Source organism: Ostrinia furnacalis, unplaced genomic scaffold (assembly GCF_004193835.3).
Source record: "Ostrinia furnacalis isolate ACB-3 unplaced genomic scaffold, ASM419383v2 OfSCF0166, whole genome shotgun sequence".
Lineage (NCBI taxonomy): Eukaryota > Metazoa > Arthropoda > Insecta > Lepidoptera > Crambidae > Ostrinia > Ostrinia furnacalis.
Genome location: NW_021130405.1, coordinates 183,722 through 209,429, shown reverse-complemented (window position 1 = coordinate 209,429; position 25,708 = coordinate 183,722). Strand labels below are relative to the sequence as shown.

Below are 25,708 nucleotides of genomic sequence, written 5' to 3'. Positions count from 1 at the left end.
ATCTCCGGCGCGATCATAGCACAGAATACATAATAGTAGCAACAGAAATTGCACTCCTTTGTGTAGGATCAGATGCCGACATTTTAACGGTAATAATAATAATGCAAAATATCCAACGCACATGGTGCATTCGAAATCGCACCTTACTACTACGCTCACAAGAGCGCAATTTTTTTGTGTTCAGAATTGATCTACCTCACAGCTCAAGCGTCAGGGTTGTATAAGCAAAGTAAAATAAATAAAAACTTAATTTTAAGAAGCATTTATTGTATTTACGATTGGTAAACTTTAATCTAGTGGTGTTTGTATAATCGTACCATCTCTAAAGTACCTATTAATAAACTTCAGTGTTGCGATAATTTAAAATTGGACAAACAGTTTTAAAAGGTGTAGTGTCGGAAAATAGACACGGTGAAGTAAAGTTAATGTTTATATTAGCTAAAATGTTTTTTTGCTACAGTTTTTTGTCATAAGTATTCAAAATTATTTAAAAAGTGTAGTTTTTATTAATTATTCAAATTACTACAGTTAATTATTATTCCCATATATTACGATTTTCCATTAAAGAAGGATAACAGTGCTGTTGGAACAATAAACCTTAATTGTGATGATGATCGACCGAGCGTGTATAGGTACGCGTGTGTACACAGGCGCGTGGCAGCCATGACTGATTTGCAACTTGAAGTTGTCGCGCGCTGTAGGTAATTATCTCGGCCGGCATAGGCGAGTGACGGAGGCCTGATCATAGGCCAATGACAGGTCGCGTGGACTGTCATGGGTCGCGCGATCTGTCATTCGATCTACACGCGTTGGTGTGGTTGAATCTTACTGAGTTTCATACTATTTATGTTGAGTTTGAAAGTGTCTGAATTCTTTTACGAAAATAGCTTTGTATTATAAATACTCATAAAAGTGTAACAGTAACAGACCAACATGGCATCTGATGCTGTAGTTATTGACTTACCATAAGCATATAACTATACTACTCGTATTAGGTACGTACGTCATTGCAAATATTTTAATTTATTTTTAATCCTTTTATTTATTTTATTTGTCTGCAAGACATTTATGCCCGTTTTCACCATCAATCTCTAATTTTCAAGTGACCCTTTTGAATACAAAATTCCTGATAAGTGTTACCATAGGGGTCACTTAAAAATTAGAGATTGTTGGTGAAAACGGGCATTAAACTACTAATGGGTGGACGGCACGCCCACCGAAGCAATTTTTGTGGCAATGGCAATAACTGCAAATTGGGGATACATAAAAAGGTTGACAGCCACTGACCTTAAGTCTAGACGATCTGACACAGCTGGCTAATTTGGACCGTGCAGTAAATAAGCTGCAATCATCGTAGTCTAGGATAGGTTATCAGCCAAATTGGTTCTACAGCTATGAAACGAAATGAGTTCTTCATAATTAAATAAGTACTTAGGTACTTTAGTTACAAATTATAACTTCGATCAGATATTCATCATCATCATCATTTCAGCCATAAGACGTCGTCCACTGCTGAAAATAAGCCTCCCAAAATGATTTCCATGTTGACAGGTTGGTGGCCTTGTGGGTGGACGTCTTACGCTGCGTTTTCCGGTACGCGGCCTCCACTCCAGAACATTGCTGCCCCATCGGCCGTCAGTTCTGCGTACTATGTGCCCTGCCCATTACCACTTCAGTTTGCTAATCCGTCGGGCTATGTCAGATATTCATACAGTATGAAAAAGGCTAAAAGCTAACAGAACAGTACCTATCTGAGGAATATGTTTAATATTTATAACTTTTTGACGCAAAAATTACTGAACGGATTGTGATGAAACTTTACAATTTTATAGCATCAACATTGGTATTGAAATAGCATTTAAAAAATTTAGTTAAGATTATTTTTATCGAATACTTACGCGGATAAAGTCGGGAGCAACTGCTAGTCTACCAAGACTCGCCCGAAGGTGATACGGCGTTCCAATGAAATCGAATTCTACAAGTTATTTATGTGGCATACGCATTTAAGTATTCTTTTGGAAATTCGCCAACTCTATAAAGTCAGGTATTTTATGTCTAGGTTTATTCTAGGAGCATTAAGAGCGAATAAATAGATCTATCTAATTTAGGTACAAAATCGAGATGATTAGCCATATAATTCAATATTGTCGGTAGCAATTGTGATAAGTGTTAATATCTTAATCTTTAAAAGAAGCTTGATACAAAAATACCAAAGAATAACGACGACCATGAAACCTGAAAATTCTTATGCTGGGTTGCACCACCTAACTTTAACGGTAACTACGACGATAACCGGTGCTTTTTGTATGGAGTTTGACAGATTTTTGACGTTTGTCAAAGTTAAAGTAAGATGGTACAACCCAGCCTTAGTAGTTGAGTAGAAATATTTTAGTAGCAATCGTAATAATTCTCAATATCTTAATATTTGTAAGAAACTACGTACAAAAACTCCAAGGAATCATGACAGTTCCACTAAATCTGGAATAAAATCACAAAGATTGCGGTAAAACATTCCATAAATATAAACAGCCCTCGGGCATCCATCAGGAGCATAAGAAATTTGTTCGCCCCGTCTCGTATCATTTTTCACCCCAAAATATGTTTGAGGTACAATATATCAAAGCCGAGGCTATGCCTACGAGTAAACAAATCAGGTTACCTCTTTGTTATTCTAAGGATTATCGGTAAAGTATACTACTTCCTTATTTATCTATCTTTGTACTATCGGCAACAGTGTTAACTGCCCATTGCCGGTTATGTCGTCTCGTTCTATCGCAAAGAAACACCATTTGTTGAGAGCGAGAGCAAAAACAGAAATGGATAGTTAACACTGTCGCCGTGTGTACATAAAAGCAAAAGGTTCCTGTCTTACTCACTTATCACGAAATCTCAGAAAAAAAGGACCGTGGCGGCCGGGGAAAATAAAAAAAATACCTGCGAAAGTCTGAAGAACTAAGACTATTTTAATTGAGCAATTATTAAAAATAAATAACCGAAAGTTGTGGATAGTCCCATGACGATATATGCCATATTTTATGGCATTCATTTTACCATTCTCTATTTCAACAGTAATAAGTAACGCCCGTATTCACAAACATTACTATGAGGTCTCACAGTGCACATGGACGCACAGGGTGACACACGAACCAATCACAGAGCTCTATTCGATTTGCTGCTTCACTTGCAAGCATCGTTTGTGAATACGGGCGTAAGACCCGTATCTTATTTCTTAGATTCTTAATTTGTCTAAAAGAAAAAACATTACTTACCTGCCCTAATTATTCCTTAATCTCAGTAAAATCACTCAATGCCCTATCTTACCAAGATTAAAACAATCCAATTATCTCTTTCTTTTTTCTTTGTTCAGATTTTTATTTGCTGACGTCAGCGATAGGGCCTTGTTAAATTTTAATTACAGTTTGAGGAAAACAGCAGACTAAGTTTAAATAAATTTGGATCATGGCTCAGAGCGAATCTGATTTATTAAATTTCGCAAGACCGCAAATCTTTCTGGAGCAGACATTTTAGGCAGCTCGCCCACTGAACGTTTTATTATTTCAGAATATCTACGATGCTTCTAATAAAATCATTTGTAATAATGTTCTTTGATATACAGTCGTAAATGAAATTGAGAACTAGATTTATTAAAATACCTCCCCACAACTGTACGTGAGTTCTTAGATCAAGCAATGCTTAATTCTTAGCAATAATTCATTTAAAAAGGTCACACAGAAACGTTACAAGTAGATCATTTATTTTATTAATTTAGGTTTTCGTGACATGGTAATAATATTGTGTATTTTAACCCTTAACTTTGTTTCTGAGAACCGCTGACAAAATTCCCCTAAGACCAGGCAAATTCAAGCTTTCTTATAAATTTTTGGATTTATTGTAGATACTATTTTTAGCTTGTAAAATGTGATATTTCAACTTTCTATATCTTTTGAATGCGTAATTTGATACTTACAAAGTCAGTTAAGCATTTTCAAAATCATTACTAGGTATTTTCTTATCTTAAACCACCCAACCATTTACTAACAAGAAAGACAGATTAATGAAGACTACACAAAGAATATATCGTATTATTAATAATTCAAGCATACGTAGTTATTTGTCAATGCTGGTCCATTTTCAACCATAAAGTTTCCCACGTTATTCCATTTAGTTACAAGATTGGAACCATACAGCGAATGATTACCGGAGAGTGTCCAAAGAGAAATAGGAAATAAAATACAATAGAGACGTACAGAGTTATTTGGACCTTAGCGCACTTATGAGACTCATACAAGTTTTATACTTACACTCGAACGTAATTTAGTAGCATTATTTGTAAGTCCATTGTTTAACCTTTGTAAGTTCTTAGTAGCACCGTTGTAGATTCTTCGTAGCGCCATAGTAGATCCTTCGTAATACCATTGTACTTACATTCTTAGTAGCATTAATACCTACCTATTTTATGTAGGTATTGTTGTAATATCGCCGAATATTGCGTGGCACAATATGTAGTATCTTTCATTTTACCACAATTAATTATTTACAATAAAAGATTTGTCGTTTTCATTGATTTCCATTCAATCCCACAGAATTTGAACTGCTCTATCTATCTTTTGCATGATAATCAAAAGCAATAAACAATTTTCTTCCTAAACTCTGTCGTTATTTACTTCAAAAACAAACTTTAATGTGTACTCCTTCAAGTATTAACTCCATCTCAGACTGATGATTTTACGAACTCATTTAATTTATTCCTATCAACATTTGAAATAATGATCGGCACATTACCATCATCGGCTCATTTTCAGGATCATGACCCTCTCTAATTTTTTAGAATCAAGTGGAGTTAAAAGATATTCCGTAAAATAGCCAACGTGATTTTCCCGGGTAACCTAACACCCTCGCTTAATTTTAATTGGTGGAATTGCTTCTAAAGGTTAACACAGGCAATGATACCTTTTTATAGAGTCGAAAGAACGGCCAATACAAATCTATGAATTAGAAAGTATTTATTTGCAAGTTACAGTTAATATATTTGCAATGCTCTAGATAAAAAAATATTTTACTGTTGAATCTTTTGTCTTTTACATTGATTAATGTTATGCAAAAACTATACAAAATAACCTACGTTTTTGGATTTTCCTCTTACATTATTTTAAGTATTATCCATTTACTTATACTCGCAACATGTAGGCACTCGTATGTTACTCAGAATGAATAAGTTAGGAACCAAAAGAAATACATGAAGTGCGTATCTTACAACAACTACCTACATCATTGAAATTTTTTGGCTGTTCTATTTTGTTTGTGGTCTTTGACAAAATAATTGTTTAGTAGAGAAACTGGCCCTGGTTTTCGCTTCGTAAACTGTATCCGTAAGATAATTCTTGGGTATCGCTTTATTGTATTGTATTTTGATTTGATTAATTCAAAATATCTCTGGCTAAATATAATAAATTTTCTACCTCAGCATAGAAAACAACGAATTTCGCCCTTAATTTTCATGAATAGGGGTAAATAAATTAGTAAAATTGTACGCATACTGTTTATTAATATAATGACTAAAACCTTAACACAACATACAAGGAACTTTAAACAAAAAGCACACAGCTGGCATTATGCAGCGTGACGCGAGCGTAGCATGACGTTTCTACAATAAAATAGTCAAATTGAATCAGTTGCTGTCGCGTTGCCGCTGCGTCGCGCTCACGTCGCGCCGCTGTCACATCACCTGTGCGCTAGAGGCGTTATACCGAAATAAAAAGTAGAATCAAATCTCACAGCTCAATAAGTTAGTTGTACTTCAATAATAGTAATATCACAATCAAACATCTTCAGAGATCATTCACAAATACATAATTATTTATACAGGGTGTCAATTTTTCTATATTATAATATTGTAGAGTTTTTAAAGATAAACGACAAGTACATCAGATTTAAATATATCTCTATAAGGAACCAATAGAGCCAAATATATCTATGGGATTTTACTTTATTATTTAACTTTCTTCTACAGAACGTTTCTACTACTCAAATACCTAAAGGATTTTAGCTTTAGCAAATAGACTGCTAGATAACAACAATTCAGTAGAAAAAAGTCAACAATAAAATAAGTTCGTTGAAACATAAGTTTTGCAGTGGAGGGACTCTCATAAAAAGATTTACAACTTTGTTTTTTAGTATTTAGTATTCGTCATACTCCGACATAACTAATTCACTTCAGTGGATGCAAAGCAACCATAAAATATTAATAATTCATAACTATAACAATAAAAGAAGAGATCCACACTGTTCACGATAAAGGTGCATTCCCACTAGACAAAACAGTGGGCCTTTAACCGATCATAAATACTGACATTCTTAGGACTTTTATCACATGCAATTTCCATTCGACTATTATTAGTTTAGTGAATAATAGCTTAATGTTTAAAACTTTAGAAAGAAATGCAACACCGCACATCAAAATACCCGTATAATTCCAAAGTATACAAAGATTATCACTATTAGATTCTGTTTTCCTATAATTTGCTCAATTATACTTAATAGCATAAGTGTTATAAACATGAAACATTGAAATCATTAAAATTCTCATGCCAAAGATATAATAACGTTTTATAAAATAATTTAAAACAGCTACGTTTTAAACTCGATTGTTAAAAACAGTTTTATTTTATAAAACATGAGTATTTTAAGGTATATCACTATGTACTCTAACTACATATAGACAGGTTAGAAAGGTACCGAAGTATAAAAGGTCAGTAAAAATACTACAGGGACTAAGTGTATAATACAATAATTCTCCCTATATTGTTCTTATATACACACATCTCACTACATCTTTCAAATAAATCGCTTCTGCGATCACGTTTTCTATATCTACGAGTATTTAAACATGGAGTCTTACCTATAAAATTCGGAGGGTACTTGGTCACCCACTATAAACTATATTAAAAATAAATAAATCTTAACAGTAGTGACTAGATTAAGAAATAAAATCCTTGTGCTTGGCACAAAACCAGTAACATCAATAAAACTTTCACGACAAAAGTTATGGTATAACCGGTGGTACGGGGCGTGCGCCTGTGCCTAATAAATGTACGTGTTTTATTCTTATTTTATTCTTGTTGTTCAAACCCGAGGACGCTCTGTTTGTAAAAAAAAAATGTTTGAGCGTGGACGCCCCGCGTACGCCCCGTAGCAATGTGAATACACCTTAACCTGGCGTCAAACATTAGACCGATATAAATCCTTCAGTCTTCAACCTTCATGACTTTCTTGCTTTTGTTGGGGCTGTCATTAATGACGCAACTGTTGAATCTGTTCACGACGTCTCGCACTTTTCCTTTGCTTATGACTAATTCCTTGTCGTAAGTCGGTGTAATTAGGCCTTTGTCATTACCATTGCAGAGTGGTTTGACAGGGAAATTTGCGCTTTGTGACTTCCTGAATTCCCTGACAGCATTATCAATGTTGTTGATGAGGTCCTTAGCGACGAAAGTAGCTATTTCATGTTTGATGCGATCTCTCTCGCTTTGTATTTCGAGAGGCCTGTGGTTGCTGGTTTCTTTGTCGTTGGTCCGTTCAGGGCTGTGGCTTTGGGTGAGGGAGTGAGAGGCAGGGCTGTCAGGACCTTGGAATGTGATGCTGGGGTTGCTGACGACCACGTTTTGAACGTGGTTGGTCTTTTCATATGTGTATTCGGAGTTGATTGGTTTCTCTCCGATGAGCCAGTATGTTGTCATTTTTCCTTTTCCCTGTGATGATATAGAAGTAGGTTAAATATAAGCTATATAGCTACCTACTAATTTTAACTAACAAGTTTGAAATAAGATAGCTGGAAAAATTCTAACCTATAACTTAAAACTCGTATCATTTTTCATAAAATCATACCTTCATGGTGATCTCTCCACGGCACTCCAACTCAAAGCAGTCGTATAGGTCCAGAACCTCCTTGGTCTTCGGGCTGACGTGAATCTTCAGCGCCTCTCCATGGGACTCCATCCTGGAGGCTGTGTTCACCGTGTCCCCGAACAGGCAGTAGCGTGGCATCTTCAGGCCAACTACACCAGCTACGCATGGCCCTAGAGAATTATGAATGGGTTAATTTGGACTATTTCTGATAGAGATACTTACCTAACGAAAAACAAAACAAAGTTATTTTTGTGATATTCCTCCCAAAGCAAAATGTGATCGTAAAAAGGGGCATTTGCATTCAACAATCATGCCTAAACCCTTGGATGTCTTCTGCTGAATATAAGCCTAAGATGCCCCAATGAATTTGAGATTAGTCGTTTCGAAGCGGCCTGCATCCAATGGCTTCCTGTGATCTTTTCAAGATTTTCTATCACCATCTTATGGATAGACGTCCCATATTGAGCTTGTACTTGAAGTCACGAGCACTAAATTGTTCATACTATGTATTTTTTTTCCATATTTTACTCAATTTCAACTGCATGTTCTCTACATACCCGTGTGCATCCCAATCCTCAGCAGCAGCCGCTCCCCAGGCCGGTGCGGCACTGTCTTCACCCTCACAGCATTCAGCAGAGCCAGTGACATGCGCGCGATCTCCGCCGCGTGGCGGTTACCATTGCGCATCGGGAGCCCTGACACCACCATGTACGCGTCGCCTATTGTCTCCACCTGTGGAACATTATCTTGGTAAGTGTTGGGACTGTGGGCTCTTTGAAATTAGATGTTTTGGATACCACTTCACCTATAATTTTCATATATTTTCCATGTACTGAAAATGGACATTAGTCCGACGCAGCTTGTATATTCCATGCCCTGAAAATGACGACTAACTTCCGACTCAAAGTATCTCTCTTCGACTATCCGTATAATTTGAAAGAGTTTATAATATATCTTTCCCAACACTGCAACTCCTGCATAGCAAGAGTTTTGCATCCAATAAAACCCTGCCTAAAGGTATGTACACTCGCGAGCAAAACTATGGAATCACTTACATGAAGTGGTTTCCACGCGAACTTGTGTACTAACGAATTTGTTAGTAACAAAAAAAGTGGCACCATTTTAAAGATTAAACTTTTTTCTTTAAATTGATATCAAATTCATTTAAATCACACCAGTATTTTAAAAGATATCCCGGCTGATGTAAAGAAGTAACGAAAAAGACATGTATGAACTGTTTGATACGTCGCGAGTTGCGGCCTATTTACCCCCTATAAAAGCACGCGTTTTTAGATTTTTGCTTTCACACGTTGATTCATACACATCTCCGCTTCTTTTGACACTTTACCTGGGATTCTACACCTTCAGAAGCAGCACAAATCGTTGCACTATTGCAAGAAAGGCTCAACCAGCGAGCTGTCGCACGTCAGCGCCACATAAGCCAGTCCTGGGTTTCGAAAGTTTCAAGACGCTTTCGGGAGACTAGTGGCTTTATCCCGAGACCAAGTTCTGAACAGCGCCGGTGCACATCGCAGAGGGAAGACCGTTTTTTCATGTCAACCTCTCTATGAAATCGTCATTTGACTGGAATCGATGTCCATCAAGAGCTCAGAAATGTTCGTAAGATAGCTGTTAGCGAGTGGACAGTTCGTCTAAAATATAAGCAATAGAATTTGACCCCAAAAAGGCCTGCCACAGGCTCGAAACTGACGGCAGGTCACCGATAAGCACCCTTTCAATTTGCTCGTACACTCGTACACACCATTTTAAATATTACGCTCGTAATATTTAAAATGGTGCCACTTTTTTTGTTCCTAACAAATTCGTTAGTACACAAGATCGCGTGGAAACAACTTCATGTAAGTGATTCCATACTTTTGCTCGCGAGTGTAGTTTCATGGGATAGCTCCTCAAAGAACATAATCAGAAAAATAACAATCATAAAGCTATCATTGTCATGATCGTGAACATCAGCTGCGAAAACCTACAAAATAATAAACCATCTCATTCGATATTACTAAAATGATGAGGCCAAGTAAATAGGAGTATAATGGTCGTATTACCTCCATAATAAAACCAATACACAACGTTTGGGTCTCACCAACAAAGCACCTAACTAAGCGGTGTTTATCACGCGATGGGGACTCACAACAGGTAAATAGATAATAATGCTAATAATAAAATATCGACTTTCCTTTTTTTGCCGAAATGAGAATAATGGCGGACGTTACGTACGAGATAAAGCCATTTAAGGCGGGGCGGGCATAAATAAGGTCCGATTACCCTCCTTCCCACATTCGTGTGTAGGGATGTAAATCAGGTGTAGCTTGCGATATCGTACATTTTGGTGTAGGTATTCTCAAAAAATGCTTCTTAAAGACAATCCTACGCACAACCTTTTTCTCTCATGTGGATCGCTATTGAATTCATTTAGGTTCTTTTTCAATGAGGCCAAGGTCTACTCTGAAATGTGCTAAAATCTCTGGGAAACCATCTTCATTTGAGTTCATAAAAGTCACGTTTCATCTCCATCAACATATTGCGTTTCAATCATTTTTCCCAAGCCTACCAAAAGAACTTTATTAATATCCACCTGTAAGAATTTTTCAAAGCGAAGGTATTCATTACAGTAATAATTTATCGTAATCTTAAGACCTATAGTAGGTAATGTCAAAAAGGTAGCCTAATCCCAATAAATAAGCCACAGTTCATTCTACCATTTCAATATATTGCTACACTATTTAGTATACAAAATGGCCGGGTTCGTATCGCTGTCCATGTAATCGGATCAAGTATTCAGCGTATTGGCCACGGTCCATCCAAGCACGATTGATGGCCACGTCCTACGCAACGATATATTTATCTCTACCCACCTTTGTTTGGTTTGGTTTTCCATTCACTTAAGCTAACATTAAGGTAACAGATACTTTAACAGACACAGGCCCGGATTCTGAATTAAGACCTTTGTCTTGTGCTAATTTTCTAATCAATTAAAGTACTTATGACCTACATATTAAAATAATTCTTGAGTAGAGATGAGGACTAATGTGTGAAATTATTTCAGAGGATGTAGGATTGATTTTTATTTCTCTTTCTACGATTAAACCAACGAATGATTTTGAAGAAATTTGCTATAGAGACAGTTCAAGATTCAAGGAAAAACATAGTTTGAATACCAGCTTTCTGAAGGGGGAAAAGCGCGAGATAGGTAGGTACTTTTTTTACGCGATACGTTCACTCATGCGAAGCCGCGGGCAAAAGCTAGTATATTCATAAACACTATTTAAAACAAACTCATAACAACATTCTAACTAAAATACCGCGTTTCTTTGTTTAGCAGAAACACACCTTTTACAGAAAGTGTCTAAGCTAAAATCGTTAACGCTATGCTGTAGTATTGTTCGTTCGTTTCAGCCGAAAGACGTCCACTGCTGAACAAAGACCTCCCCTAAAGATTTCCACAAAGACCGGTCTTGTGCCGCTCGCATCCATGTAGTATGTGTACTGCTTTAAATTTTATATAGTTGAAAGTTTTATATCAGCATCACCAGACTTCATAACGAAGCTATGGAGTACTAATTTGAATGCGAATGGTTTATTACAAATTGCACAAAGCTTGGCAAAGTGCCAAAAGTACGACTATAAAACCGTAAAATTATTCACCGCTGAAACTTAATGCGAAGGTAGTTTGATACAAACATAAAATATGATTTCTAGTGCTAAGCCTTAGTCTACAGAAACGTGTGAATGAACCTTATCTTAATTACTTTTTGTATAATTACCTATTTTAGCTGCCTGTGTTTTTCCAAACTGTAAAATAATTCTTTAGGAATATAGCAAAATATTTTAAATCCTGTATCTACTTACTTGCAGTACTTACAACGTTTAAGACTTAGATTTTTTATCAAATAATGTCCTATTTTTCGATCAAATAATGTCCACTGCTGGACTCTCTCAAGGATCTCTACAAAAATAATATATCTATTCAACCTAGTTGATTCCCGGCTTCCTGCAACCAGGTCGAACCAGAAGGAAGTCTACCTGAACTGTATTTTTCAGGGCATGGTGACCAGTTGATATTAAGATTAATAAAGACAAATAAAAAAACACTAACCTTATAAACGTCAAAGTTCTCAATGATAGAGTCGAAGCTGGTGTAAAGATCGTTCAACAGGTCAACGACCTCCAGTGGTGTGGACTCAGCTGACAGTTGTGTGAAGCCGATGATGTCGCTGAAGTAGATGGTGACCTGGTCATACGTCTCCGCCATGACTGGCTGGCCCATGATGAGCTGGGAGGCCACTGACCTGGGGACGAATATGTCAGGTTAGGCTATTCGTTTTTCAGAAAAACAGTAAAAATCCACGGTAATAGCCGTGTGGTTCCAGCTGAGTAGCATAGAACCTGTCATGCTCTTTCCATGGACATAATAAAGGTGACTAAGGGACAAAAAGGAACCCTAACATCAGGCGTCCCCAACGTATCTAGTCAGCCTAAATAATGATGACATAAAAAACTCTTCTTAATTTAATAAAATAGGTTACAAAAATAAATATTACAACAAACATGATATTTTACTACAAAATATGGCTGGCCTTAGGTGGAGGAAGAGTAAAAAATTATAGAATTTAGTTTTTGAGATAAAATAAATTCATGATATGAACGATTAAAACAATTCTTTTACAGAATAAGACACTTTTCTATCATTTTCCTTTCGATCTACCTCTACTAACGATTAGAAGATCGCACGTTTGGGTTCGGACCATTGAAAGCAAATTACTACCTTACAAGCTTTTTTATTATCAGAACCAAATAAATCTTAAGAAAATTTCCCAGTATAGGCTTATGTTCAGTGTAATAGATAAATCCTATTACATTTCCCAATCGTGCGAGAAAATATTATTATACAGGGTGGCAAAGAAGTGACGTCCAAAGCTAAAATTTAGATTCCTTACATCAATGTGTAACTAAATAACCCCCATGTATGTTCTACGATATTGCTTAGTTTAGGAGATAGAGTTAATTTTGTGATTTACAACGTTTTGAGAATCAACTCACGGTTGAAAGTTGATCTTCACTGGAAGTTTCTCTAGCGTAAGTGAGTAAAAACAAACGACAAGTGCTTGCCAGAGTGAGAAAAACATTTAAAAATCAACCATAGATAAAATGATAAATCACAAAATTATTAACTCTATCTCCTCTAAGCTAAACAAAATCGTAGAATATACATGAACCTTTATTTAAGGAAACTAAATATTTTAATCTTTCAACGTCAACTCTCTGGCCACCCTGTATACACAAGTCAAATATCACTGATAACGTGATAGGAAAACGTTTCGTATAACACACGAGTGAGTCTCCTTAGAAATTCTCGATTCACTAGTAAACCTAAGTATTTTTCCCAGTATCTCGAATGGCCTGTCACATCTCAAATATACTCGATATTGCACGCTTTGTCTGCCATTAATATCACTAATATCTTGACAGATATCTGCTATCTTTTCAAATAATTTGTGAACACCTTTGAAAATAAACTTGGCAACTAATACCTACATCTTTTATTCAAACCCTGCCAAATTGTTTTTTCGAGTAAACTTAAATTTTCGTGGAAGACTCCTCAGCTTTATTTAGATAAGATTCTTTACGGCTATCAATGTCTGCCACTTAAATAAAGTAACGTAGACAGAAATATAATCTGAATAAGCTACTACAATCTTACGGATCAAAAGTAAAATATTTACGAAAGGTTATTCTGACATTGAATGCAATTTAAGGGTTATAGAGTTTACTGACATAGAGAGCTGATGATGGTATACTTGCGGCCTTTTGCTTACAGATTGGAAGAAACAGAACAATCTTAAATAACTCTAAGTTTTAAATGTTCTGATCATTTATTGTTTTAAAAAACTGTAAAATACTCATACATGTAGTATTCAATCAAAAAAATTATTTAAATCCTGTAAAAATAAATACTTAGATACTGAAAAAAAAAAACATAATTTATATTTATTCTATGTAATGGTAGAAACACTCAAACGAGGTAAACCCTCGACCCTCTTTTGATGTGCCCTATACGCTGGCTAGACGAAACCCCGAAAGGGGTCATGCTTAATCATTTAGTTTTTACCAAAACGTCCTGATTTTTATGTAGCTACCTCTTTATAGATAAAATTACTCACTTGGGCAACAACTGGTACAGTAACTCCTCACATTTCCTCTTCTCCTCGAGGTAGTCGGAGGTGCGTTCCTCAACCAAAGCCTCTAGATTGTTCGCGTACTGCTCCACCTGGGTCAGCAACATGTCCAGACGGGTTGATGTCTCGCAGTCCCTAGATGAACAAAAAAGTTTATATTTACTGAGTATAATATCGCTTTTTTTCAAACAATTTTCGCCATTGATTCCAGGCTCAGTAAAAAGGAGTGCATAAACAGTTACATTCTGCTTATTACATTCATTTTTAGATCGGTTCATCATTTTTCGGTTGTTAGATTAATTTGCTATCTGTGTATTACTGTGCAGGCTCCCTATGTTAGTTGTACACTATGTTTAAATTTGTTGTCCTCAAGAGCTTTGCTTAATTGGGACAAGATTAAAATGGCGCCGGTGCAAACTAAATGTCCAATTACAAAGACCACTTATTTTATTTTGAAGTACGTAGCCAAATTTTAATTGGATTTAGATCAAATGCTGTTAGGTCTTGGTATTTGAAATCTAGCCATAGTAATGTTGCGGTAAGGGTGTTATATGCATACCTTGTAACTTCCAAGCCTGGGGGTTGGTCGTGTCGGTGAAACCCGTCTATTGTTCTGAACTATTTTAGACAAGATTAATTCTCAGCCGAAACATTGTTCTGTGCTCCAAATATTTGATACCTAGACTTTTGAGTAGGGTTTAGAGCCTTGTAATGGCTTAAAATAACATTAAGTCTTATTATTTTATTTTTGTTCTGAGCCAAATAAGGTGTATTATATTCTATTGTATAAAGTTATGCTCGCTGGCGACCTTTCTTTACCTTTATTTTGCCTTCTAAATATTGTTTGATATTGAAGCAGTTGCTACTTATTTTCAAACATTAGTACCTAAGACTAAATTGCCTTGAATGTCTCGAGGATCCGAGCTTGCTCCTACACAGTTACTAACTTTGAAACAACCGAGAAAATTTTAAGTGCAAAAAGTAATAAATAAAAACATACACTTTCAAAATATCTTTGACTTATAATAATACCGATATTTAAGTGATCCTTTGTCTAAATGCTGAACTACCACTAGTAGTAGGCATAAGAAGCTTACAAAGTCTTCGTAAGCTATGATTGGCCTCGCAATCCGAAGTGCAAACCACTGAACCAAACAACCGTTGAATTTTCATCTCAGCCAGACGTCTAAGGCTGAATGCCATCGATTTCCCTCTGGAAAGAGGTTCTCAAACATTTTTCTCGTAGTTGAGTAATATTTTTGTTTTTAATAGCACCTTTGCTGTAGGCCGATCCTGGGTTGTTTTTGTTAAACGAGTGCATTGAACAAGTACGAGTATATCTTCAAGAACATTTTTAAAACATCAACAATCCAAAAATCGGTCTCAATTTGGGAAACTCGTTTAATTCCATCTTTCATCGTTTCTTGTTATTTTCTTCTCATTATTTTGGTTGCGGTTCCATGACAGTTTAACTTTGCTCCGGCTCAAACTTGACCTTCATTGGTTAGGTTTTTTTTTAATTGGCGGTTAATCTGTAAATCATGGATACATAGGTGTTGTATAGTAGTGGGAATAGTCTTATCTTCTCAGCCAAAAGGATCTACAATGACCCACCTACGATTATTTCCCTGGACTAAAATCTAGTTACTTACTTAAGAAAAGTATGTAATACTTACTTGTTGATCTTGTGTATGTTTTCCTTGAGTGCGGAGAAGTCAGGCCGGTCGTCGTCTGGGAGGGTCCAGGGAGGTTCTCCCGTGAGGGACTGTCTTGGCGACGCCGAAAGCGGGGACGTGCCGCGGTTGCGCATCTCTGCACTGCCTGTTGGACAATATGGAGAGATTATGGTAAGGTATCGCTGCACAATTTATAGTGAGACTAGCTTTCCCCCCGCGGCTTCGCCCGCGTGGAATTTTGTCTGTCACAGAAAGAGTTTATCACGCGCATTCCTGTTTCAAAAACCGGGATAAAAACTATCCTATGTCCTTTCCCGGGACTCAAACTATCTCTATGCCAAATTTCATCAAAGTCGGTTCAGTGGTTTAGGCGTGAAAGCAAGACAGACAGACAGACAGACTTACTTTCGCATTTTATAATATTACTAGCTGTGCCCGCGACTTCGTCCGTGTGGAATAATGACTTTGGGTAGGCACTTAAACTTAAATTGAAGTAGGTAATAGGTGATTTTTAAATGTAGGTTAGTACATTGGTACTAACCTACATTTAAAAATCACACTTTGTTTCGATTTACTACTAAACTTGTTTCTAAAATTTCTGCCGATTTTTCGCCCATGATTGTCTATCTAGATAAGTATAAGTACGCAGTAGATTAATTTTATGATTCAGAAACGAATATCTGTCCCATGATCAAATGACAATGACAACAAGTTTAATTGAATTACCTACTCCAATTTGAATTTATTGGTGTAAATATTATTATGATATGACCCCGAAAATATTTCAGTAAATGTTTTAAATGTGAGTTTTCCTTTGTCTGTCCGTTGCGTTGCTATCCGTTAGGTTTCATTTCATTTAATTAAAATTGTAGTTTCATGTGCGTTAATTAAAAATACAATTAGTTTCAAAATTATTTTCCTTATCGAAATAAAATAAAAGACCACAATTTTCGTAAATTATACTTTCCCGACAAATGTTTAAATAATCCCAAAATCTCAAAGTTCTTTAGCAAAAGTACAAAAGCTAAATTGTCTGACTCTAAATATGGAGACGCCTTAATGTTCCTATTGTGCTGAAAGAATTTAACCTCTTCTAACTTACGCTAACATTTTTAAATTGTGGCTTGAATATAAAACTATAACTTTTAATGACTCATATAGGACAAGAGTCTATTATGAGGACTTTTGAGGCACTTTTCTATCGTCTTAACTTCTGTATTGGTTGCTTTATGGATACAGCTCTTGGTATCAACTGTAGTCACCATAACATAAGTATCTGACATTGTTAAATTGAACCGACACAATTTAACTGCCTCACAAATATTGATCCTTTTCTTACTTAGAACGTTTAAAACTATCAATGCTAGAACAAATCTTGGGAGCAACTACTTGAAGTGCTTTTTCTATTTTTTCTATTAGAATCGTACTTATACAGAAGAGAATTTCGCTCAAATTAATATCTGGATGGGAACCGTTGATCTTTGTATAAGGGACCCTAAAGTAAATACACCGTTCGTCAATAATTCATAACATTTTTAAGCCGCGAATAAAGGCTGTAGTTATCTTCCAACAAAAAATCCCACGAATTTTCCTCGCACATTTTCACGCGAACGAAGCCATCGGAGGCACCTGTCGAGTCCCAACAAATGCGGGCATCTATAAACCGCTGTAGAATACGCTCTAAAGAAATATCTTCGCACATATAAGCATGTATTTCAATATATTAAGCTTTCTTAGCCTGAAAAACTCGGGAGAAATCCCGGGGGAATCTATTCATGTGTTTTTGCGGGTGAGTTTGTAGCGCTAAGACCTAGATTTACGTAATGCATTATTCAGGAAGACCCACGTAGGTGTTAAGGGCTTGCGGTATTTTAAAGAGACCCATGTTTTTGTAACTTGTGAAGTCAATGTGTTAGATAATACTCAGACTCTTTCTCAGTCGTTCAGTTAACTTATCTAATCTTTTTTGTAACAAATTATTCCCCAGGGATTTGTATTTCGTACGTTTTTACGTTAGATGTGGTCTAGTCTATCAAATTGAGGGTTACTAATCAGTTTTAAAAGCAATGATCGGTTGTTTTGACACTAAAACTATGCTATAATCTACGACGTACAAGTTTTGAAAAAGAGGCTGACAATGGTGCTTGAGTTTCTGTCGCTGCTTCTTCTCAGCACTGGCCTATTTATTGTCCTGAACCAGTGGTAGGCTTAATACTGGGACGTGTAAAAGTGCGTTTTAAAAGCCTACTTGCAAAATGTAAAATGAGTTTAGTGAGTTCTTATGAGATTTATTTTCACTGTAAGTAAATGGCAACTTTCATAGCTTATTTTTACACAAAATTATATTACCTACTTAATTTACCTTTCTTTTGTTTAATGCCAATTGAGATGTGCACATAACTGAAATCAAAATGCTCCAGCAATAAATGCTCAATTCCAGTTTTAACGGTCGGAGAATTCTTCGTCACTGCTTACGTAAGCTCCATCGGACTAAGGCCTCAGCCTCGAACTTAGCGGGCAGCGGGGCGGCGGCGGCGGCGGCGCGGGAGCGGCAGGATCTTATGCGTAAAATCAAATAGACCGGTTCTCGAAAACAGCGGCGCGGCAGCGGGGCGGCAGCGGGCAACGAGCGGGCAGCGGCGAGGGAGCGGGCAAGGAGCGGGCAGAGCGAACTCCTTCTTTTGCCCACAATAAATCGAGCGTTAGGAATAAATTTGAATCGAAATAAAATTGTCGCCGTTGTTCAGACATTTCGTTTGCGAATAAAAACAAATATCTCGACAACACAACCCCGAACACAACACTTCGCCGCTAAAGCGCCGCGCGAGCTGCCCGCTTGTTTCGAGAACGGGTCTGCGCTGCCCGCCCCGCTCCAGCGCCGCCGCCGCTCCCGCCCCGCTGCCCGCTAAGTTCGAGGCTGAGGCCTAAGCGTCGTGTCTCAAGTGGCCGATGGCTAGGCCACTATAGGAGACGTAATGCCTAGTAATGGCTGGGCCACTCTAGCAGAAGTAATGCCTAGTAGTCACTGATCTGTGCTAGTAGTGGACCACTTGTGTTAAATTCTTAAGTAGTTTAATGTAGGTGGATGCAGAATCCTAATGCAGTGGGTACATAGACCTCCTTCTGGCGCAGTCGAGTAAAAAGAGGTAATTGATTGGGAATATTATGGTACTCGTAGTTAATAAATTAGACACCAATTTTGGTAATTAGAATATTTGTCTGTACTCTGAAAATTGTTGAAATTAAATGAGATTATAAAGGAAGTTACCTATAAACCTACACCAAAAAGATACATAAATGAGAATGCTAATGAGATAGAATCTACGCTATAAGGAATGTTTTAATCGGTTTAACCAGCGAACTTCCTACCGCCTACATTCATCAGAATTATTATTATAGGATTCTAATGGAAAAATTATTCAATTTTCTATGTTCCATAAATAGGGACGCAGAGTCAAATTTCACCAGCACCGCATTTCCTTTGATCCAAAGATATTCATAATCCTCAAATGTGTACTCACAATCGTACGCTGATTTCACTCGAAAGTAGAAGGACTTGCAAAACAAACGAAGGGAAAGCAATTTCTGAAATTTGGAGTAAAGTCGAGAAACCACACGCCCTACCTATAAACTTTGTTCGGATTGCTTTAGAATTTACTGAGAAAATGAGATTTCTTGTAATGACTCCTGAATCCTATGGAGCGCGGGGGAATCCAACTTCGGAAATTCTCGCAATAATCTCTAAAGAAAATTTCATTTGAAGACCTAATTATGATTAGAATTTCATTTGTATCAAATTATATTTCGATCTCGAGATAACTTATTTGGCTTTCTAGCCGGCTTTATTAAAGCGCCTAACTTTTCGATAAGATTCCTTCCTGATAAGTGTTTCAGTTTTGCTTGGGTTATAGGTTCTCCTTACAGCTACTATACAGCGTCAAGACTTACGTTTAATCTTGTCTTCCAGTAGAGCGACAAGTAGTAACCGGCAAGGGCAAGGCCCCCGCATTGCTACCAGAGAGTCGACGATCCATCATGGGCTTCGAAAGTGTTTAAGGGAAGAGAACTTTAACTGCTATGGATCCTCAAATACAGCTACTGTGAGACTAACGTTTAAACTTGTCCTCCAGTTTTGGCAGCGCTATAGATCTTTAATACAGCTGTCATAAGACTGACGTTTAAACTTAGACTTTATAAAGAGGAAAGATTTGTATCTATTTTTGTATGTTTGTAATGAATAGGCTCAAAAACCACTGAACGGATTTTGATGAAACTTTACAGTATTATTGTTCATAATCCAGAATAACATATAGGCTATAATTTATGACGATCTGTGACAAACGAAATTTCACGCGTGCGAAGCCGCGGGCGGAAAGCTAGTCTTCCAATATAGAGACACAGTAGTCGCAAGCGAGAGTTGCCGTGAGGCCGCCGTATCTCTGGTAGAGAGCTATAGCTTATAAGCCTTGGGAAGTCTTTCAGCGTTTGGCAGCGCTGTAAATCTTTAATACAGCTGTTCTAACACTTACGTTTAAACTTGTCCTCAAGTATAGCGGCACAGTAGTCACAGGCGAGGGTGCAATGTGGCCGTCGCATCTCCAGCAGTGGGCTGACGGCCCGCCGAGGACTCGGCGAGTCCGCCCCCCCTGGCGGCACCAGGGACATATTTCTGCAACAAAAGAAAACTGCGTTAAAACCTGTGAATATTTAATTGGCTGACTCTGTTTTATTTTTTAAATTAAAGCTTAAAGGTAAGCCGAGAAAACCTAAAAAAAAATCTTGTGATTGGTCACATTTTTTTTATGACACTCGTAAATAGTTTATTTAAATAATCTCGCTTTCCTTTTTGTGTCTCCTTTGTTACCTAAGTACTTGTTAATGTAAAATTTAACATTTGTCTTTAATCTCCTAAATTTCATTGATGTAATAAATGTTTATAATACAGCTACGAACCACTGATGAATCGCCTGCCAAAATAAATCTTTGCAGCACAAAGCATTTTGTGACTTTGACATAGTCAACTATCCGTTACTATGATATTTCAGTTTCACCAAATAACAGGACACATGAATGTAACATGGGAAATTGTGAATAGCACTAATTTGCTTTCAGAGTGCCTCAAAGGAGCATTGTACGACGGGCCTCTTGAACGAACAGTTCCGCGAATTGCTCCTTTTGATTGCAATTCGGTTATCGCTAGTCGAGCCTGCATCGTAATGCATTTTCACTCGTGCACATGGAACTAAATAAATAAAATAAATAAATAAATAAATATATCCTTGGACATTTTACACTGCGCTTCTAGTCCCAAACTAAGCAAAGCTTGTACTATGGGTACTAGACAACGGATATAAACATACTTAAATACTTTTTTTTTGTAAATACATACATATTATACATAGAAAACACCCAGTCCAATACAAACAAATATGTTCATGCACACAAATGTTTGTACTGTGCGGGAATCGAACCCGCAACCTCCGGAATAGTAGTCCGTTTCGAACCACTACACCAAACGGCCGACCAAAACAAAACTGAACCTTATATTTATTTTAGGAGCGTTAATTGAGTTTATGTTGTCATCATCAAGCTATTTAATCTCCTCTGCAGGTCCCTATCTAATTTTATCATCATCATTTCAGCCACTGAACGTCCACTGTTGAACAGTGAACATGAACATAATAATATGCCTCCCTTAATGATTTCTATACAGTTCGGTTGGAAGCGGCCAGTATCCAGCGCCTTCCTGCTACCTTTATAAGGTCGTCGGTCTACCTTATGAGTGGTCGTGTGTGCTATATAATGCACCAGGAGCAAATGAAGGATCTATACTCCCCAAGCTGGCCAAGCGGGTTGGGGAGGCTTGGTGTTCACATAGGTATTCGTCCTTTAGACCATAGTATCCTATGAAATGATGATGATGATGATGATGATTATGAGACTATAGTAGGTATACTCGTAGCTAGGGACTACTCTAATCCTACACCATAATATAGTGTGTAAGAACCTATGTTGTTTAAATGGATCTAAAGTAACAATCAAATCTTATACCGATTTCACCATCAGTCCCTAATTTTTAAGGTACCTACTAGGGTGGAGCACGATTGTATGGGAAAAAATTTTTTTTTAGTTTCGAAGTTCTAATAGGGGGGGATTTGTGCCTTATATGAAAGTATAAATAACTGTAATTTTTTATCCCATTTAATGAATATCTTCTGCCTCCGCAGTGACTTCAAAATTTTAAAATTTTATTTAAAGTTGAAAGTCGTCTAAGGTGAAATATTGCGCTCTATTTATTAGTAAGAAGGTATTAAATGACAGATAATTTATAGATTAGATATTTACTAAGGTAATATAACAAGAAATACATACAAGAATTAGATAAATTACTTTAATTATTATGCTTGAAAATCCTTTTTTGATCAAAATTTAGGCATCACGTTTTGCGATTCCAACTTGACTTTTATTGCACCTTATTAGTGACTTTCTGGATGCAGTGAGAAATAGAATCTTTGATCGTAATCTTTACAGGTCCCTCAACAGCTTGAGTGAGGTAGAGAAGCCTTAAAACAAAGGTTTGCTCTCACCACCAGATTTGACAATGTGCTGAATTTCTTAGTCAAATAAATATCTCAAAAGCGGCTGTTTGGTTAAGTAAATTAAATAAATATATAAAATAGCATTAAAGTGTATCACTAGTACTTAAAAAACGCCTAAGTGAGGTCTAAAACCAACTTTTTTTATAAATTCAGTGTCGATGCGGAGGCAGTTACTCTAAACCGAATTGATTAATATTTTGCATGACTTCATTTAAGCCCTAAAGGCACAAAATTTTGACTATTACATTACAGATATCTGAAAAAAAAATTTTCGCTCCACCCTAGTACCTACTAATGTTACAAAATGACTTCCGTTTACATTCCACGTTCCGTATCCTATGACACTCCACATTCAGCCTCACACATGTATGACTGTACATTGTATTGTAACAGATTAGCTAGCCCACAATAATCTCTCACGTTGATTTATGAACCGACTTAACGTTCACGGGATTTTTGTTACGTTACTGCGTAAATCTGCGCCACTTCAGTGCAAATGGCTTTCAGGCCGCTAAATGAACAGCACGTCAAGCATACTTTTTGTTGCAAAATAACCTCTATCACAACTGAATAAGATGTACAGTGTTCAGCTTGTGTTGTCGTTAGTAAGTTTCAAATGGTTACGCCCGTATTCACAAACGATACCTGCTTAAGTAAAGCAGCAAATCTAACGCACAGCGTTGAATAGAGCTCTGTGATTGGTTCGTGTGTGACCCTGTGCGTCCACGCACACTGTGAGACCTCATAGTAATGTTTGTGAATACGGGCGTTTATAACGTTACCTACTGCGTAAATCTGCGCCACTTCAGAACAAAATATCTTTCAGGCCGCTAACATGACAGCACATCTTGCTATACAGGTGACATTTTGTAATGCCACCTGGAGGGAAAGTTGGTACTCTTAATGTAGATAGAAAATTTTACTCACATAGAACATTCCTTTATTTTTGAAAAGAAAGACAACTGCATTCAAAGATTAGGGTAGTTGTTACTACAGAGGTCACTCCCAATCAGTTGACATACTTTTATAGGATGTTATGTGACCTATATTTTGTGTAGTAATTGAAAGCTATGACGTCACTTATACGCTGATGAAGTTATTGATTTTAAAGTAGCATCTGGAGCTTACAGTTCATTGAAGGCCTATACGGTTTTCAGGGTCTAAATTAAGTGTATAAACGGTGTTTCGAAAACAAGTAGGGAACCCTGTATAACAGTCTCAAATATTTAGCAAAATATTTTCTAGGTACATTTCCTATTCACATAGTACATTCACCCCGTTCTTAGCTAAAATAAGGTTTGCTATACTTAAAACATGCAAATATTTCTATTACAAACATGAAATGCCCCAACACGCAATGTTTTCACTTAACACAGGGCTACGTTAATATTTCATAGACGGGCACTTGAAGCGACCTCTAGGGACGAATTTGTAAGCTGTCTAAGGGTTCTTTTCTTTTATACGGCTAATAGGCCCTTTACATGCGAAGTGGTGACAAATTGTAAGTAGTTATTTCTAAACAATGAGAGTACAACTCGTTGATCAACCATAAAAACCTTAATAAATGGTTTACTTTACCTGTTTTGAGACAAATTAATACTTTCTATCTATTTATCTATTTAATATTTCATTCAGATTAAAGCGATCTGTGCAAGCTGCATTTAGGTAGAGTATGCAGTCTACTCATACTCATACACATATTAACCGATTGAGCCCAGACGGCATTCATTAATGTCATAACAATTGATTATCTATTGTGTCTAGATTCGCGGAGCTTGAAGGATTAAATGTAGATGATGCTCTACGCTCTTTCTATTGTTTGATTTCAGGTTACACTTACATTACGATTAAGATCATAGTAATACATTATTATCGTAAAATGGCATCCACATATTATGTATTCGTCAGTGGAAAGGAAAAAAGACTAAAGCGCCAAAACCGTACTTGTGGGAAATGAGGATCAAAGTTTTTTTTTTACGAAAAAAATTCGTATCTCTTTTGATATTAATGTTAAACAGTTCTTTTAAAATGCAATCGTGTTCTTGATTTTTTGCCTAAATTTTAATGAAAACACCAGGTTTGTAGCTCTTTTAGATCGTAAAATAGGTGTCGCTTTAGAAAAAGAGTCATGAAAATTCATTAAATGTTAGTCAGGGTAAAACTGCTAACCTCCATTTATAATCAAATATCCAGCAACCAATAAGTGCTAAATAGTTTGAACAACCTTTTTGATAAAAGAGAAAAAATACTTAGTGAGATACAGCTTAATAAGTAAGTCGAAGATAAATTACTAAACTACAAAATAAGATAGTCGCATGCGCCAGCGAAAAAATGCGTAAAAGCGATATTATCCATGGAGCTTACATGAATATTTGCTTACTTACGCAGACCCTATAGAACGAATATAAGCAAATGTTACTAAACTCTTACTACATTAAACGTTTTAAGCAAAAGTAATGCTTATAGATTGAATAGGTATTATGTTTTATGACAAAAAATGCTTNGTAGTGTGTGCTTATAGTCACAAGTGTGTTTGAGATGTCTTTGTTAATAATACTTAACTACTATAGTTTTTGCTTTGATTAATGCTCTCATTTTCGCTAAAATACTTTAAAGCTTATTAAAAAAAGGCTACTTTTTGCTAAAGCGCCAAAATTAATCGAATCTTGTTCACTTACTTTTGCTTACACGCCAAATCATTTTGAACTACAACCATGAATAACTACTAATATACCAATGAACTATAAAACTCAAAAAGCTCGAATTGCTAAAGTAACAAGTCATTCGAGTTCTTAAATAACAAAAAAATACTTAATGTTGTGAAAGCAAAAATATTTTGCCAGCAAAAAAACCCTTACGCGACACTTGTTGCAAAAACACTGAAAACACGTCGTTTTAGCAGCGACGAGGGCGGTGATTTTAGAAATACTTAAAATTTTCAGAGTGCTAAAGCGCCAAAAAAGTCATCGGATTGAGTTGAAACCTAGATAGATCGACGCAGAAAAAAAAATCCTATCCAACAATGTATATAACTCATTTTGGCCAAAATGGCGCTTTAGTCCTTTTTCCTTTCCACTGACGAATTATGTATCTTTATACGATACAATGCAATGGTGTTTAGCTGGAATAGGTACAATGAAAAAATCACGGTTTGAAATTTTTTCCGTCTCATATAGGTGAATGTGAGTTATTGTTAACTGCTTCAGAAAATAGTTTTTTTTATTACATAATGGACTGTATACATACTCTTTAGGGCGTAGAACGCCACGCAGTGATTGTATAGCTACAATATACGCGAGAATTATTCTCAATTTCTTATTCCCATTTCTCCTCT

The 25,708-nt window shown here is 36.5% G+C and overlaps 1 protein-coding gene across 1 annotated transcript; it reads right to left on the bottom strand.

The window, feature by feature from the left end:
- Positions 1 to 7,088: 7,088 nt before the first annotated feature.
- LOC114353208 (atrial natriuretic peptide receptor 2) lies at positions 7,089 to 19,784 on the bottom strand. The gene is made up of 7 exons (XM_028305100.1): positions 19,724 to 19,784; positions 15,776 to 15,920; positions 14,085 to 14,234; positions 12,020 to 12,212; positions 8,463 to 8,637; positions 7,885 to 8,075; positions 7,089 to 7,748 (listed from the first exon to the last, which is right to left on the bottom strand). Exons 1-7 carry the CDS (start codon positions 19,782 to 19,784, stop codon positions 7,245 to 7,247), a joined length of 1,419 nt encoding a protein of 472 aa, XP_028160901.1. The 3' UTR covers positions 7,089 to 7,244.
- Positions 19,785 to 25,708: the final 5,924 nt, after the last annotated feature.